We start from the raw sequence: 15,866 nt of genomic DNA, 5'->3' as shown, positions 1-15,866 counted from the left end.
CAAGGCTGATGCTGGGCCCTCTGAGACCTGAGGGATCACTGCATGGTCCACATGTGCCACTTGGAATTCAAGATGAGTGGCAAACAGAGGCCAGGAGAACATATGCCTCAGAGCCATCCTCACAGAAACCTTGGACTGATTCCAAAAAATTGCGATCCTTTCCTTATTGTTCCGAACTCCCTGCAGCAGATGAAAGGCTTTGAACGCCACCATGTCCAGAATTGCCCCCAATTAATGGAATTATCTGTGTTTACAACTGACTGGAGCGAACCTGCCTTTAGCAGATAGTCATTGAGGGGCGGGAAGGCATTTACCCCTGACCTCCGAAGATGGGCAACAACCACTGCTATCACTTTTGTGAACATCCGAGGGACCAATGTAAGGCTGTAGGGGAGAATGGTAAATTGAAAATGTTCCTGGTCCACTTAGAGTCGCAAGTAACACCTGTGGGACTGAAGGACGGGGGTATGGAAATACCTGTACTGCAAGTCCAAGGTTGTCATGGGGTCCCCTGGGTCCATAACAGACAGGATCTTAGTCAGAGTGAGCACTTTGAACCTTTCAGTCCTCAGAATGGCATTCAGTGAGCATTGGTCCAGAATAGCCCTGAGGCTGCCATCCTTCTTCAGAGCAGGAAATTACAATAAGTAGCATCTATCTTCCCTTCTCTAAGTCTCCTAATTCATCTACATCTGCTCAATAGCACCGTTGGACAACAGAAGCTCTACTTGGGAAGAATATGGGGTTAAGAGGAAACAAATGGCTAGTCATAGCCTCTTTGAACAATTTGTAAGGACCACCTGTTTGACAGACGGGGATCAAATGTCAAATTCTGCCTCCTCCAAGCCTGGCATAAGCCTTATGGGATAAACAAGAGTCACTTGAAGCAGCTGCACTATGGGAGGAAGAATTGTAGTACTACTGTCCCTACTGGTCTCAAAGGCTTCTGCCGGCACCATATCTGAGGCATCAAAGAGACTCGACAGATTGTTGTGGTACATGCAGGTAGGGCTGGCATTGACAATAAGTTAGCCCTCTGCAAAAACCTCAGAATTTTCTGTATTGATGAGAAAAATGCTTAACTGACACCAAGAATCTCAAAGATCAAGCTGTGGCATGACTATCTTCGAATCATTCTACTGCTGAATCAGCTTTTCCCCTAAATAGTCAGGAATCATCGAAAGGCATGCCCATTAAAATAGCTTGCACTTCACCAGAAAAGTAATACCTTCTGAGCACAACGCTGGTACTATAGCTTTTCCAACGTAGTCTTTAGTGTCCATACCCACTCGGAGCACATACTTGGCTATATCCAGACCATTATCAAGACTATCATGTATTGTTTCTGCAGGTGAGGTACTGAGGTTCTCTGCTACAGCCGGAAAGATGTCACTTGCCATGTACCACAGTGTAAGGGTGTATCTTCCTGTAAGCCAAACCATTTATAGATCTGAGTGCTATACTAGAAAGAAGAAAGCATTCACATCCACAGGTCAACTGACTGGTTGGCATGAGAATGGTTTAGACCACATAGCCCGAGGGGAATCCAAAAAGGCTCCATTCATTGGCAATCAACAGCTCAGATAAAACAGACACTGGCTGAAGAATCTCAATCAATACATTTGTCTACTTCTCCACAGAGGGATACTGCAGTTCAAGTGCCTTAGTTGTCCTGCAAGCCACTTCAGCAAACAAAGTACTATCATTCATTGGTGGCCCAGCTGCCATGTCTAGCTCCATTTCACTGCCATTTTGTAAGTCTGTATATGACGAATCCTCAGAATAGTGGAGGAGGTTGAAGAGCCTGTCCCCATTCTCCTCATCATCAGTGTCTTGAGGGACAAAGAGTACTTCTTGCACTGGGCCTGAATCAAAACTAAAAATAGCGTGAATTGGGGCAGAGGTACTGAATTGCCATCCAGATGTATAACTACCTGTTGCAACTTTGTGATTTAAAAGCATGACAAAGGCCTAGATTGGGTCGATTTCAATTCGGGATAAGAGATCAGTATAAGGATCCAATCATCGACCGGCACTAGTGGAGTTGGAGTCGGTGCTGGCACAGAAAAAACAGGCGTGGACATTTGAGCCAGAGCAGACGTCAGTGCCAGAGTAGGCACATGTTCAGTAACAGACCCTGTAAATGCAGCTGGAATCGAGTGAACCTGCCAGTGAGGTACTAAAAGCAACTAACTGAAGAATGTTTGTCCCATTATGTGTAACTCTGGCGTGCTCTATACACAATGTGTTACAGAAGGCTTACAGATCCACTGCAGGTTCCCAAAAGCCTCTCCTGTACCAAGATTGTGGCAAACCAATAGGTGCCCCATTATGTGCAACTCCTAAAACTAATCAGAGTGATTGGTGTCTCTTGGCTCAACATCCTTTGTTCCCATTGCTTTCTGGTATTTGGCCAATGGTCTCTGATACTTACAAGTTTTCTTTTTCATTCTGTGGCAATTCCTCCTTTTGCTCATGTAGACAATGATTCCATACAGACGTGGAAGTGTAAGGACGCCCCTTGCCAATAACTTCCAAGCCTTCAATTTCCTATGAAAACAAAAGTAAAGGGTGTTATCATGTTACTAAGACTAACTAAAGTTTCTGCCCAGAGTACCACAGCCCAAACGAGCGGTCACAGAGATCCTTGTTAGAGACTTCTCTGCTGGGCAATTAAAACCTCTTTCAGGATTCATTTAAAAATTGGTCTAGGTTCTCACTTTCTGCTCTAGGTTAGAACCATTATTATACGTTAAACCTGAAAATCAATTGATAAATCAGAATTCCATAATCTGATTTAAATCTAATGTAACAGTAATTTCTAGTCATAGATTTATTTATTTTATTTATTTGAAAAGTTTTATATAGCGCTGGCTAGACCCGGAGGTATCAGAGGGCTTTACATGAGAATGGACAATGTTTCAGAACATTGTTACATCAGTTACAGTTGCAGTTACCAGTATATGCTTAGGAGAAAAACGTGATCTTACACAATAATATAAGATATTAGCGCGTAGCATATCCAAGACACACGTCTAATGGGGAATGGAAGGTAGTGGGGGAAATTGTAAACAGGGGAGAAGAAAGGAGACAGAGTCAAGAAGACCTGAAGGGGGAAAGTACTCAAGGGGGAACAAAGCAGTAAGAGAGAGACCGATAAAACAGTGAAGAACCGTGAAAAACAATGTCCGATTTCCGGCTGGGTAGGTGACGGTCGAGGGGGAAACCCAGAGCCAGACTCCTCTATAGCTGCATAGGACACCTCCACCGGGCAGTGGCCAAGGGTACTTGGGTTCTGCGGTAAGTAAAAACAGTTTTAGTTTCAACCTGTTGGGTATGGTCGTAGTTCCAAGGAAGGCATCAGTCCCAGTGTAACTGGGAGGTGTCGTTTGCCTCGTCCTCCAGCTTGCCCCCAGGTCAGAGGATGTAGGGAGGGATCACTGGTGATGTCAAAAGAAAAATGTTCCCTAGCAATGTAAGTAGTGGTAATGTCTCACTCAGAGGGGTGTAATGTATGTAGAGGGACAAAGTGTAGCCGCAACAAATGATTACAAATTCAGGAGCAGCTACAAGACTTTCAGGACACAGCAGTTTGATGGCATGCTGGGTTACCTTTGTGGTATTCCGTTAACACAGTGCATCAGATGCTGTTGGAAAGACTGCCATATGTAAAGTGTGGCGCCATCTTGACTGAAGAGCACTCGGCTGCCTCAACAAACGCAGACAAAGTGAGCAATAGGGAAGTTGTAACTGATCAAGGGACCATTAATGAGGGAGTGTTGTTAGCTAGTGTTCCGTATTGCACACGAGTCAGATAGTTGCAGTGAGTTAAATGCAGAAGAGGTACGAATGGGGAAGTTGCGGCCACCATAATGGAGTCAGGCAGGGACAGGCAGAATATCGGGACCGAACGTCGTGGATGGCGAGAACAATGCTACAATCGCAAACATATAGTACCTTGAGCAGAGGAATACAGATGGATTTCCTTATAAAAAACAGCTGCTTGGAGCAGGAAATAGATGTACTACTGGTCTAGAGGAGATGCGATCGATCGGGTGTTTCTGCCATATTGGAGTCGAAGGGGTATTCCCCTGCACAGATCATCCCAGGAGGGGTTAGCCAAGTGAATAGAAAATTATAGAGCCCTGTGTGCAATATCCTGGCGTATCCATTTACAGTAGATTTTGTGGCCATGCGTGTTGAGCAAACTCAGTTTAGGCTTCTTATTCTGTGGAATCTAAGCCTCGTAGGTGGCAGCCAACTTAGGGTCAGGCAGAGGGAGATAGCATACAACAGGGTCTGCCCTCTGGCTACGCCGAGTAGGACGTGGTAAGTGGCTGGTGTTCAGGAAGGTTAGCTGCATGCAGGTAAGGGTCTGAGGGTCGGTGGTCTTGCATGCCACTTGCGGGAGTCGCGTGTTGCCTGAAGTAGCGATATGACGTCCGCCATTTTGAGGGTCCAGGCATAGTGTTCTCCGATGGTCTCGGTGGCTGCTTGTAAACTCAGTAAAAAAACTGGCAGCGAGCTCTCTGTTTGAGCCAGTACTCCACTTCAAAAGGTGCTCTTGACATTCCGCCACTCAAGCCTGGCACTCAAGTTCTCCATTCACATCGTAAGTAGGTAGAAATTGCTGCTTGTCTGCGCGATGGTGGGAGCAGCGCAGCTATGCTCAGTGACCGATGCGGTGCAGGAGCCCATCGGTTCATGGCAAAAGCGTGGTGCTGTTCCTTCTGGTTATCCCAGAGGTTCTCTGTAAGTAGGGATGCCCTCCGAGAGGCCCGACTGAGGAGGCTTCAGCCCATTACCGATTCCTCCCGTCGGACGGAGGCTGAGGAAGACCGCTAAAGTCAATCACAGCGCCAAGAGCACTGCCAGAGCTTTGCACCAGCAGCCGGTCCCGGCCGTCACGTTGCACCCTCTTACCAGAAGCCGGTGAACAGCATCCAGGACCAGCCGTGTATGGTCTATGGTTAAGATCACAGAAGTCCATTCCGGCACTGCATCCTTGGGGCGATACCTGCAGTATATCCCAGTCAGCAATGCTCTGGTCCTCCACAAAGCCCAGGAACCACCAAGTGGGGTTTGAGGTCGTGGGAAGACTCTGTATCGTAAGTAAAAGCAAGCGATCGTGGTTCAAGTCTGCAGTGCGATGGGTCGGATTTCCAGGGATTTACGCCGATGGCGATCCCTTATCCCAGGAGCCCTCCGGAAGAGCTCCTTACCCAGCGGCCATTTTGCCAGATGGCACTTAAATGTAAATGTGGCATATAGTTTTATATTGGTTAAAAAATGTAGTTGCAGCAATAGAAAGAAAGAAAAGCCTTTTTCAAATAACTATGTATCTTGTAGAAGACCCTCGTTCATGGAATGAATAATCCAAAATACACGCCTCTCGTTCATTAATACTCAGGAGGGCACCGAGTCAGAGTCAGAGTCCGGCGCTCCACCCGCAGTTGGGCCGCTGGGAGAGAGAGAGCTGCGTTGCTGCCGGGCCGGTAGGCCTACACCAGTCACCAGCGTCCCCACCGATACTCCCCGGCGGTTGCGGGGAGCAGAGGACAAACCCCAATATTATTGGCGATTCTGCACAGGTGGGTGCTGCGGTACCGCCGATATTGAGGTGAGGGGCCCAACTGCTGGATGGAAGGAGCACGAAGACTCAGAAGGGCTGCGACAGGGTGGGACGGCGGAGAGAGCTCTGGGGCACCCCGCAGCCTAAGGGCCTAGTTAAACAGCGGGCCGGGGGCAGGTTCGAGATCGGCTCTCAACCTGGAGGGTGGCGGTGAAGGGGGCGACCTACTCCTCTAAGTGAGAGCACAACAGAGTGCATGGGCAACACGCAGCAGGGAGGACATGCTGTCAACAGGCCTGCGAGACGAGGGTGGACCCCGAGGCCACCACCCAGTACCTAGGGTGGCAGATCAGGACAGCAGAAGGCCCCCAGACATTAAGGAGCATTGAGCAGGCAAGAGGTGAGGCTGGGCCTGGATCGAAGGAGGGAGGCCAGGGTGGACGGAGATGAGAGGGATCTGTGTCACCCCATAGCCACTGAAAGCCGGACAAGAGTAGAGCTATTCCCACCCTGGCAGGTACACGATGAATTAATGCAGAACTGGTTACCATAGACTGAGCCCACAGTGACGCCGCAACACTGGGCGACACCCCGCAAGCGGAGGGACGGTGAAGTGCCCCCAAAAAGCAGTAATAAGGATCCACTTTGCCAGGCTGCAGATCCCCCAGAGACCTAGAGAGCTAAGGAAGGCGTCCCTGAGGGTGTTACTGCAGGTAGAGAAGAGACAGGGTCCTGCAAAGATGACTGTCTACCGAGGGAAAAAGGATCCAACAATTAAGGACCTCCTACAGAAACCTGGCACCAAAGAGGCAGAGCAGCAGGGGTCCCAAGGGCAGGAGAAAGATAGTGATCCCCCGGGAGGGCAGGCAGAAGAGCCAGTCACCCATGGCTTTCTGGAGCAGCTTTTTGGGGCCCTCAGAGAGGGTTTTGCGGGCCTGAGACAGGATGTCACCTTGGACATTGAGCAGATTAGGGCTGAGATGCAGGAACTTGGGGACTGAGTGGACTCCCTGGAATGGAACGGAGACCGACGGGAGGAGGAGATCACCAAGCAAACCTGGGAGTTGTTGGAACTCAAAGATCGAAACGAGGAGTTGTACCTCCATCTCAAAGACCTAGAAAATAATTCCTGGAGATCCAACATTCGCATTAAGGGAGTGCCTTTGCTCACAGATGGTGGTAAGCTGAAGGACTGGGTGATCAGATCCTTCAAACACGTTGCGCCGCAATTGGGGGATAAAGAAATTGTCCTGGACTGCACACACACCGCCGGGCACCCGGCCAGAGACCCGGGACAACAGCTGGACATCCTCACATGCCTCCTCTCATTTCAACAGCTTTTCTACGCAACAAGGGAATTCGCTATCGGTGGGGTCACCCCTTTTGACGATCCTTTGTCTGGGACAAAGAGACACGCTCTGTACGTTCACTCAAAGAAGCACAGGAGGTGCTTGGCCTGGAGCTGGAAGAGGATGACACTCCGAGATCCACAATACAGGGCGCTGCTATGCTCGGCACGCTAAAATCAGGAGAGCGAAGAGGGAACAGACGGGAGAAACCTTTTAAGCCCACCGCCACCGAAAGCCAGAAAGAAAGAGAGGCACTGCCCCGACAGCTCCAGAGCCGTGAAGGGGTAGGTGATAACCAGGTCGTCGGAGAGTAGAATCTACAGACACACTCTTCTCCTGCAATAGAACCCACGAAGCCGGTCCAGGGATGAAGGAAACCGGGCCCGGCGAGCCGGGCTCCACCCAGTCGATGAGATGACTGACTACCGTACACATGGACCCATGCACGATAGAACGATCAAAGCCGAATGGTTGGCGCTCTTCATTTTCCTGTTTAATCTTTCTGATTCTCTCTTCCCTATCTATCCTTTCTTATTTCGCCAGGCAGGGGGTACGTCCTCTCAACCACTGCAGAGAGTGTGTAGTCGGGATGGTCTTGACCGAGGCGGGACACGGGGAGGGGTGGCTGAGGGAGGGGGCAAGGCTACGGGAAAGTTGGCGGACACAGTTGTCGCCCGGTCCCATCAACGGTTTTGAGTCACCCATTAGATCCTATGCCGACAATTAAAGTTAACATTTTGAGCCTCAATATTGAAGAGACGGGCGCTGTTAGCACTCCCGTGGGAGACTGGTAGTGATATTTGCCTGTTACAAGAGACTCATTTGCTGCGAGCTGACTGGAAGCATCTTCGCTCCAGGTGGTTTGACAGGCAATACTTCTCCTCCTCGGGGGATAAGAAGGCTGGGGTAGCGGTCCTGTTTGCAACACATTTCCAGGGCAAGGTAGTAGGCATACAGGCCGAAGTGTCGGGCAGAGCGTTAGCTGTGAGAGTAGAAGTAGAGAACCACACATCTACCATTGCATCCATATACAGCCCAAATGAGAGCCAGGAGATGTTCCTCAGTGACACCTTGAATACTATCCTGGAGTCCCAAGATGAAGATCTGGTCATGGGGGGGATTTTAACATAGCACACAATGCGCAGTGGGACCGATCCATACAAAGACAGGGACACACTGGGGCGCTTTCCAATTACATGAGGCAGAGATTGAATGACTTGGGTCTGACGGATGTGTGGAGGATGTTAAACCCAACAGCCAGGGAATACACATGTTTTTCAGCTTCTCACCAAACGTATGCCCGTATTGACTGGTTTTTAACATCCCCGAAAGCAACTAGGGCCACCAGAGATGCTTCGATAGGGACTGCTGCCCTATCGGACCATTCTCCAATAAGACTGGAATTATTCATTCCAGGGCGTCCCCGGGGCCACAAACAGTGGAGACTTAATCATAAACTGCTCGAATATGATGCCAACATCAAAGATATATGGGGGATAATTAAGGCGTACCTTGAGACTAACAAGGAGGGGGTATCCTCCACCGCCATTCTATGGGATGCACTAAAAGCCGTAATCCGAGGGCGATTTATAGCAATAAGAGCAGAGGTAACAAAGATAGAAAAGAGAAAAGGGAACAAATTGAATTGCAAGTAAAGGAACTGGCGGGGGTCCATTGTAGAACTGGAACCGTTCAGGTCAGGAGACTGCTTAATGCTGCTAGAAAGCAGCTGAAAGCCCTTGATTATGACCGGACAGAGTATTCGCTCCTACGGATCAAACAGCGTTACTATGCTGGAGGTAATAAAGCCGGGAAACTCCTGACGACTCTGCTTCGAGCACTGATGGCCGCTAAACGTATGGGTGAAAGTAGAGCCATTCAGGGTGAGGTTTTACATTCAGACGAAGACTTAGCGGGCAGGTTTGAGTCCTTCTATAATGAGCTTTGCAGTGCAGACTTAGACCCAGAAGCGGCCAGATACTATGAGAAGGATGTCCCAGTGATGTCCCTCCCACTCCTGGAGACGTCTAATCTGGATGTGGACACTCACATAAAAGAGGTTCTTAAGTCCATAGCAGGCCTCAGTTCAGGGAAAGCATCAGGGGAGGATGAATTCCCGGCCGATTTTTATAAATCCTTTGCCCAGGATCTGGCCCCTGTACTGGTTTGCTTATTTCATTCCGACACTGGGGGGGGCTAGAGGGCGCAACGCAAAATGGCCACTCCGTAGAGCAGCTCCGCAGACTGGGACGAACATCCGACTATTACCCTGGTTTCCTGGCGACATCGACCCCTCACACAAAGAGGTCCAGTGGCAGAGTGTGAGGGCTACATTTAGGTGCCCTGGGTTGCCCCTGCTGTGCGAAGTGGACTGAGAGCGGAGCCATTGAACTTTCAGGCCTGCAACACCAACATGGCGGCCCGGAGCGGACTCTGGCGGCGGTGAGTGAGGCGCGGCCCTAGCTGCGGCCCAATCCGAGAGGGTAGGGGGTGTCACTGGTGGCCCACTGTTGTGGGGGCTACGTGGCCGGCGCTGGTTGGGTCAGGTGCCGGAGACGGTCGCATCGGCCACCGGAACCGCGGCCTTTTCTACCGGGCCCCATGTGGCACTCAGATCACGGGCTGCTGTGGCTGCCACTTTCCCGCTGTGACTTCAGGGTCCCAGTGGTTGGTTTGTGGCGGCGCGCCTGCTAAGTCCCGCTGACTGGTGGCAGTAGCTCTGGGCGCGGCTTGTGGTGTGTGCCTCCCCCTCACCTATCGGGCTTCATCGCCGTTTGCTGCGGCCTACACGCCTGTACACCACCGGTTCACTCATCTCAATGAGCCCGTGGGCTCCCTGCCTGCAGACTGGCGCTGGAGCATCCTGCTGCAGTTGCTCCTGACCGCGCCGCCCATTTGCACTCGCTTATCTGGTGTGCTCCAGCCTGGGGGCTGAGATACCTCCAACCTCCTACGACTGTCTGCTGTGCTACTACATGCTACTATATGCGCTGAGGCCTGACCTACCATCAGGTTGCTACATGTTACTACATCTACATGCGCATACTGCATGTGCTGAGGCCGGACTTACCATCAGGTTACTATATCCGCGGACCGCTGAGGCTGCGGGAGGCTGAGACCTACGCCCTGCCCTGTCTGTCTGCACGACCTCACCGCACTGTCCATTTCCTCTCCAACACGACGTTGGCGGTTGTGCCGGCCTCAGGCACTGCTGTACTTTGCCTCCTGCCCCCTGAGATCTGCTGTAATTCCACCTTTGGCTACGCGGCCCAGCCATAGACTCTGTCAACCTCTGAGGGCCGGGGTTGGGTCTGGCTTCCAGCCCACGCCTGTGGATCATCTCTAGGGGCGCCGGTGATCACTGGGCGCACTGGTGGGCTCTCCCTGCTGCCTGTATAGATCTCCCACAGTTTACTGGCTCGGCCCCTGCTGGTCATCACCTACGACACACCTGCGGGTGTTGCGGGCAGACGTGTTTACGGCACTGATCGCCTCCTGTACTGCTTGTTATACGTTCGGGGTGTGCTGCCATGGGGAAATCAGAGCACACTCAGCCGCCTCTCAACTTTGAGCCTCGCCGGTCCACCAAGACGTCCCAACAGGGGGCTTTGGACTCGAAGCTCGATGGCCCTAGCGACCGGCTGTCCAACATAGACACAACTCTCCTCGCTGTTCAATCAAGTCTCCAATCCATTGATGGAAAGATCGACAATCTGAATCTCCGTATGTCGCAGAAACTAGACAAGAATGCGCTTCGGCTTATGGAGGCAGAAACATGTATTTTGGATGCGGAGGATGGCCTGCAGCAGGTGACCACGAAGACGGCTTCCATGGAGAAGGTGCTAGCTGTAATTCAAGCAAGAAATGAAGATTTGGAAGCTAGATCAAGGCACAGCAATGTGCGCCTTACTGGTTTGCCAGAATCCACGAATACAGGCCGCCTCGAGACATATCTTGAGAAATTACTTTGCGATATCTTCGGCGCTGAACATTTCTCAAAATGGCTCACAGATCCCTGGCTGCTCGCCCTCCACATGGCGCATCGCAATGCCCCATCATAGCCCGTATGTTAAATTATAGAAACCGTGATACCATCCTTCGACTGGCTCGTGAAAGAGGGGATGTCACACACAAGGGTAATACGCTTGCCTTCTATCCGGACTGCACAACGGTGGTACAAGAAGCTCGTCGAGAATACCTACCTGTTAAAAAAATCCTCATATCCGCTAAGGTGTCTTATGCAATGCTCTATCCTGCGCGGCTGCGCATTGATGATAATGGGAGACCCCGGATCTTCACTACTCCCAAGGCAGCCATGGACTTTGCGAAGACTTTGACCAGGCGCAGCCGCTCCCCCACTGCAGCGGCGGGGAGCGATGGCAGCTGCACAGATGCAGTGGTGAACAATTGACGCCGGTGTCTGGATTTGTGAGTTGTAAACTGCATTTTGCCTCCTCATTGTGCTCTCCTTTGGCTAGAAAGCGTCTTTCCTGTAATATTGTTCCCAATTTTTTTCTCGGTGCTGTGTAAAAACTGCATATTGTGCCGGGTGGCACTCACTGGACCTGGTCCTAATATAATGCTCTTACTTCTATTGTAAACCTGTATCCTAATATGAGGGCTCTCTCTCTCCGTTTATTGTATTATTACATATTGCTTTCCAGGCAACATCACTGAAACTTCTCGGCCACCTCCCACTACACTGGGAAGGATGTTGTGTTCCTGCGTCCCCCTATGGGTGTTCCCCGCTACTGTTTTCCCCCTTGGGCCGTAACTCAAAGTGCATATTGGAAGGTTTGGGATGGCTTTGGCATGTTGGGGCTGCTGAAGTGGGTGGGGGGGTGTTGGGGGGGTTTTGTTCCGTGGCTACTTTTACGATCAACCTATGATTACAGTATATGTGATTTTGTATTGCACTGCATTGTCATGCTCATGTTATGCTCTGTTTCTGCATCACATCCTGACCACACTGTAGTTAACTGCCTCACTTGGAACGTACGGGGGCTCATTACTCCGAAAAAGATTAGACAGGTCTTGGCGTTTCTGGACAGACATGAAGTCGCTATCGCCTTATTAGAGGAAGTGCACCTCACACCCCAATCCGATGGTCGAACTGGGTCACAGTGGGCGGGTTATCGCATAGCGTCCTCCTACTCCCGTGGTGTCCTCACACTAGATAAAAAACATCTTCCCTTCACTGAGCTCCACGCCTGTATTGATGATGCTGGGCATTTTGCTATAGTACATGGGAAATTAGCAGGCATTCTTACATTCTTATCACCATTGTGAACACTTATGACCCGGGCTTTTTCGAACGAGTCATCTCCAAACTGCGTTCCTGGCCCAATGCTGTGATATTATGGCAGGGTGATTTTAACACACATCTTGATCCGGGGAAAGATAAGGCAAGCGGCAGGGGGGTCACTCACCTAAGGCGGCCCAAATTATTAATGATGGAATGGCTGAATTGGGCTTAATAGATGTTTGGAGACAGCTGAACCCAGAGGTGCGAGAAGGCACGCATGTTTCCACTGCCCACAACAGTTGGTCTCGACTAGACTATTGGCTGCTGAGTGAGACAGCAGGTGTGTGGGTCTACAACACTGCTGGGTTACCTTACACTCTCTCCCATCACAGCCCTGTGCTCGTGTCCTTATACCTCCCCTGCATCACACGTTGTGCTTTCACATGGTGTCACCGTACAGAGGATCTCCTCGATTCTCTTTACGCCACGACCATTCATGATGCTATTACATAATACTTTGAGGACAACAAGGGTTCAGTGGACAACGCATCGACCCTCTGGGAGGCCTTCAAGGCCACTATCCGTGGAAAGTGCATTAGCATGTCTGCTGGTATTGTACAGGATTTGCAAGGACAGCTTAGCAAACTGGAAGACAAGTTGCATGCTCTTGAGCGGGACTATGAGACCCTGCCCTGCGCTCAAACGATAGCAGCAATCAAGGAGGTCACGTTAGAATATGCTGAATTGGCCAAAAGGGAGGTCAAGGGGGGCGTGGCTTGGCCGGCTAGCATGGCGGACGCGCCTTAGCTCGGCTCCGTCCAGCCCGCCGATAACTATCCTTCTATTGATCCTTTTGCCCGACCCAGGGCTCTCCCCTGTAGCGGTAGGGGTGCGTGGCCACTGGTGGCAGCATCCGGTGGCACCCCAGCGTCTCCCGGAGTCTGTGGGACGGCACCGGGAGAGAGAGCGGGGCCTGGGCCTGCCGCGCCTCAGAAGCCGCGGCCTCCATTTGGGCAGCGGAGGAGGTCGTCCCGTCGGACGGAGTGGTGGACGTGGAGAGCCGGGAGCTGCGGTCATCCGCCGGACAGGGGCGGCGAGCGCTGGCCTAGGTGGATCCTCGTGGAGGTGCACTGGGAGCCCGGAGGTCGGGGCTCCCTGGGATTGGATCCGGAAGACAGCGGGAGTGGCGCTGCCCAGCAGATACCCCGGCGGGGGTGCGGAGAGCAGTGCCGCGGGAGTAGCGGTGAGTGGCCATCGACGGCGGACGGTTTCCCCCCCCCCTGCAGCTGTTGGTGGGCCGGGGGCTCGGCGGCCATTTCGGGCCGCGTGGTGGTGGTGGTGGAGGGGGTACATGGCGGCGGATCAGAACGTCAAGGCTGGTGGGGCCGGGCCCCGGATGGCGTAGCTGTACGGGGCCCGCAACGGAGGCTCTGGACTGGTGTTTTCCCCGCTTCCGCTTGCCGCCCTCCTAGAAGTGCTTTGAGTGAGAGCCCGGGTTCTCGGCGGCCATTTCGGGTCGCAACGGTCGAGGAGGGTCTTATTGGTGGTGCGTGGTGGCAAAGGGGCCGGCAGTGCGCTGCGGAAGGTGAGCCACACTCCGGGGACTGCAGTTTGTTTTGGCCTTCATTCGCCCCGCCGGGGGCCTCCTTTCTTGGCTGTGTTTCGGGGACCTGGCGGACGCTTCTCAGTGCGCCTGGAGTGGGGGCAGCAAACTCTTGGTCTTGGTCCGGACTCTGTGGCCGGGGGCCCCCGGGTCTGTGCCCAGGCACGGGGGGTGAGAGACGATCGCAGCATGACCAAGGATAGAGCTGGTGGGGCGCCGGCCAAACAGGGGCCTATCGACAAGTTTACGGGCCCGGGCCCGGCCGGGGGTGCGACCTCGGCAGCTCCGGACAACGCAGCCCTGCTGGCGGCCATTACCCAGTCCAGGGACATGTTGGACGCGAAGATTGGTGCGGTGGGCTCCGACGTAACATTGCTGCGACAGGACTTGCGGAACGCCGTGGCCCGCATCACGGAGGCCGAGACTAGGGTCTCGGGTGTGGAGGACGACGTGGCGACGCTGAAAAAACAGATGGCGGCCCTGGAATCTTCCCATAAGAACTTAGTGGGCCAAGTCGAGGATGCGGAAGGGAGGGCTCGCCGCAATAACCTGCGCTTCGTAGGATTTCCGGAAGGATGCGAAGGTACCAACATGGAGCGTTTCCTGACGGAGTGGTTGGTGTCCTGGCTCCCCCCTGACGCTCTTTTCGGCTGCTTCGTGGTGGAGCAGGCGCATAGAGCGCTGGTCCAAAAACCGCCAGTGGGAGCCCGACCGCGACCGGTGATCACCAGGGTCCTTAATTACCATGACCGAGACGTCATCCTCCGGCATGCCAGGGCAAAGGAACCACTCCAATTTGAAAATTCCCGCATTCGTATCTTCCCGGACTATACGAGGTTGGTCCAACAGCAGCGTCAATCCTTCCTGGTGGCTAAGACCCGGCTGCGGGAACTCCAGCTCTCCTACGCCTTGCTGTTCCCGGCTCGGTTGCGGGTGATATATAAATCCCGGACATTGTTCTTTGACACGCCCGAGGAGGTGTTTAAATGGACGGATGAAACTGTGCAACTTCGCTGTCACACTCCCCCCCCGGCAGAGACTCTACTTCCTCGCATGATGAGGCGTCTAAGACTGGCTGTCGGCAGAAGACGAGACGGGTCCGGCGGTCCAGGTCGCGCCGCCGCTCCAAATCTGGGGGAGTGCGGCCTGGAGCTGGGGGAGCTGCTGGGCGTCCACCTTCCACTCCCTGATTGCAGTGGCCGTATTGGCGGGGGACTCTATCACATTGTAGACTCTGTGTTGTAATTGATGATGTGTGTGGAGAGGGGGGGGTCCTGGGTTGGGTGAGTACGTAACGGGCAGGTGCCGCTGTAGCATCGTGCGAGCGGGGTAGTCACCTGCGACTTGTTGGTGGGGTTGTGTTTGGGGATCCATTGGTGGAGGGTTGGAGATCCAAGGTTGGGGTCTGGCGATGCTATCCACCGCAACAGGTACTTCAGTTGTTTTGAGGTATGGGGTGGGGGGTTGGAGTAGGTTGGAATTGTTGTTGTTGGGGTTATGGGGTTTGTTGGACCGCACACACCTGTGGAAGATGCCAGAGATGAATGGAATTGGGATGCTTCTGGATGGGTTCAGTGGACTACATTGACTGATCATGGCAGATATAGCTACTAGGGTCGATGGGAGACCTGCGGAACTCCGAGTCTTGAGTTGGAACGTTAGAGGCCTGCTTGACAAGATTAAACGGGGGCAGTCCTGCAGTATGCCAAGCGGTCGTCGGCGGATGTACTACTTTTGCAAGAAACATCTCCTGGGTACTAAGGCTCCCTGTCTTCAGAGATACGGGTACCTGCAGGTCTTTCATTCTGGGTTCACCAGGGGTTCCCGTGGTGTGGCCATACTCATTCACAAGCGGGTCCGATATACACACACGTGCTTATGGGCGGATACGCAAGGGCGGTATATCTTTGTTCAAGGAAAGATTGGGGCGGAAGTAGTGATTTTCCGGAGTGTCTATGCCCCACCCCCATTATCATGGACCCTGCCTGAAAAGATCATGACTGTATGAGCAGCAGGTATAGTGGGCGGTGACTGGAATGATGTTATGGTGGTGTCCCGGGATCGCTGTTCGGGGAGTGGTGCGCGAGGCGACGATCG

At 52.6% G+C, this 15,866-nt stretch overlaps 1 protein-coding gene across 2 annotated transcripts in view; it reads right to left on the bottom strand.

Moving 5' to 3' along the window:
- Nucleotides 1–15,866, bottom strand: part of MYCBPAP (MYCBP associated protein) — an 835,305-nt gene that overhangs the window by 505,498 nt on the left and 313,941 nt on the right. For both annotated transcript variants that reach the window (XM_085617113.1, XM_085617114.1), the window contains exon 9: nt 2,435–2,550. In XM_085617113.1, the coding sequence (XP_085473239.1) occupies nt 2,435–2,550 (116 nt within the window). The remainder of the gene's footprint in view (nt 1–2,434; nt 2,551–15,866) is intronic.

The sequence above is a fragment of the Triturus cristatus genome, chromosome 7 (genome assembly GCF_964204655.1).
Source record: "Triturus cristatus chromosome 7, aTriCri1.1, whole genome shotgun sequence".
NCBI classification, from domain to species: domain Eukaryota; kingdom Metazoa; phylum Chordata; class Amphibia; order Caudata; family Salamandridae; genus Triturus; species Triturus cristatus.
The sequence above is the reverse complement of the archived record's forward strand: the minus strand, read 5'-3'. Positions and strand labels throughout refer to the sequence as shown.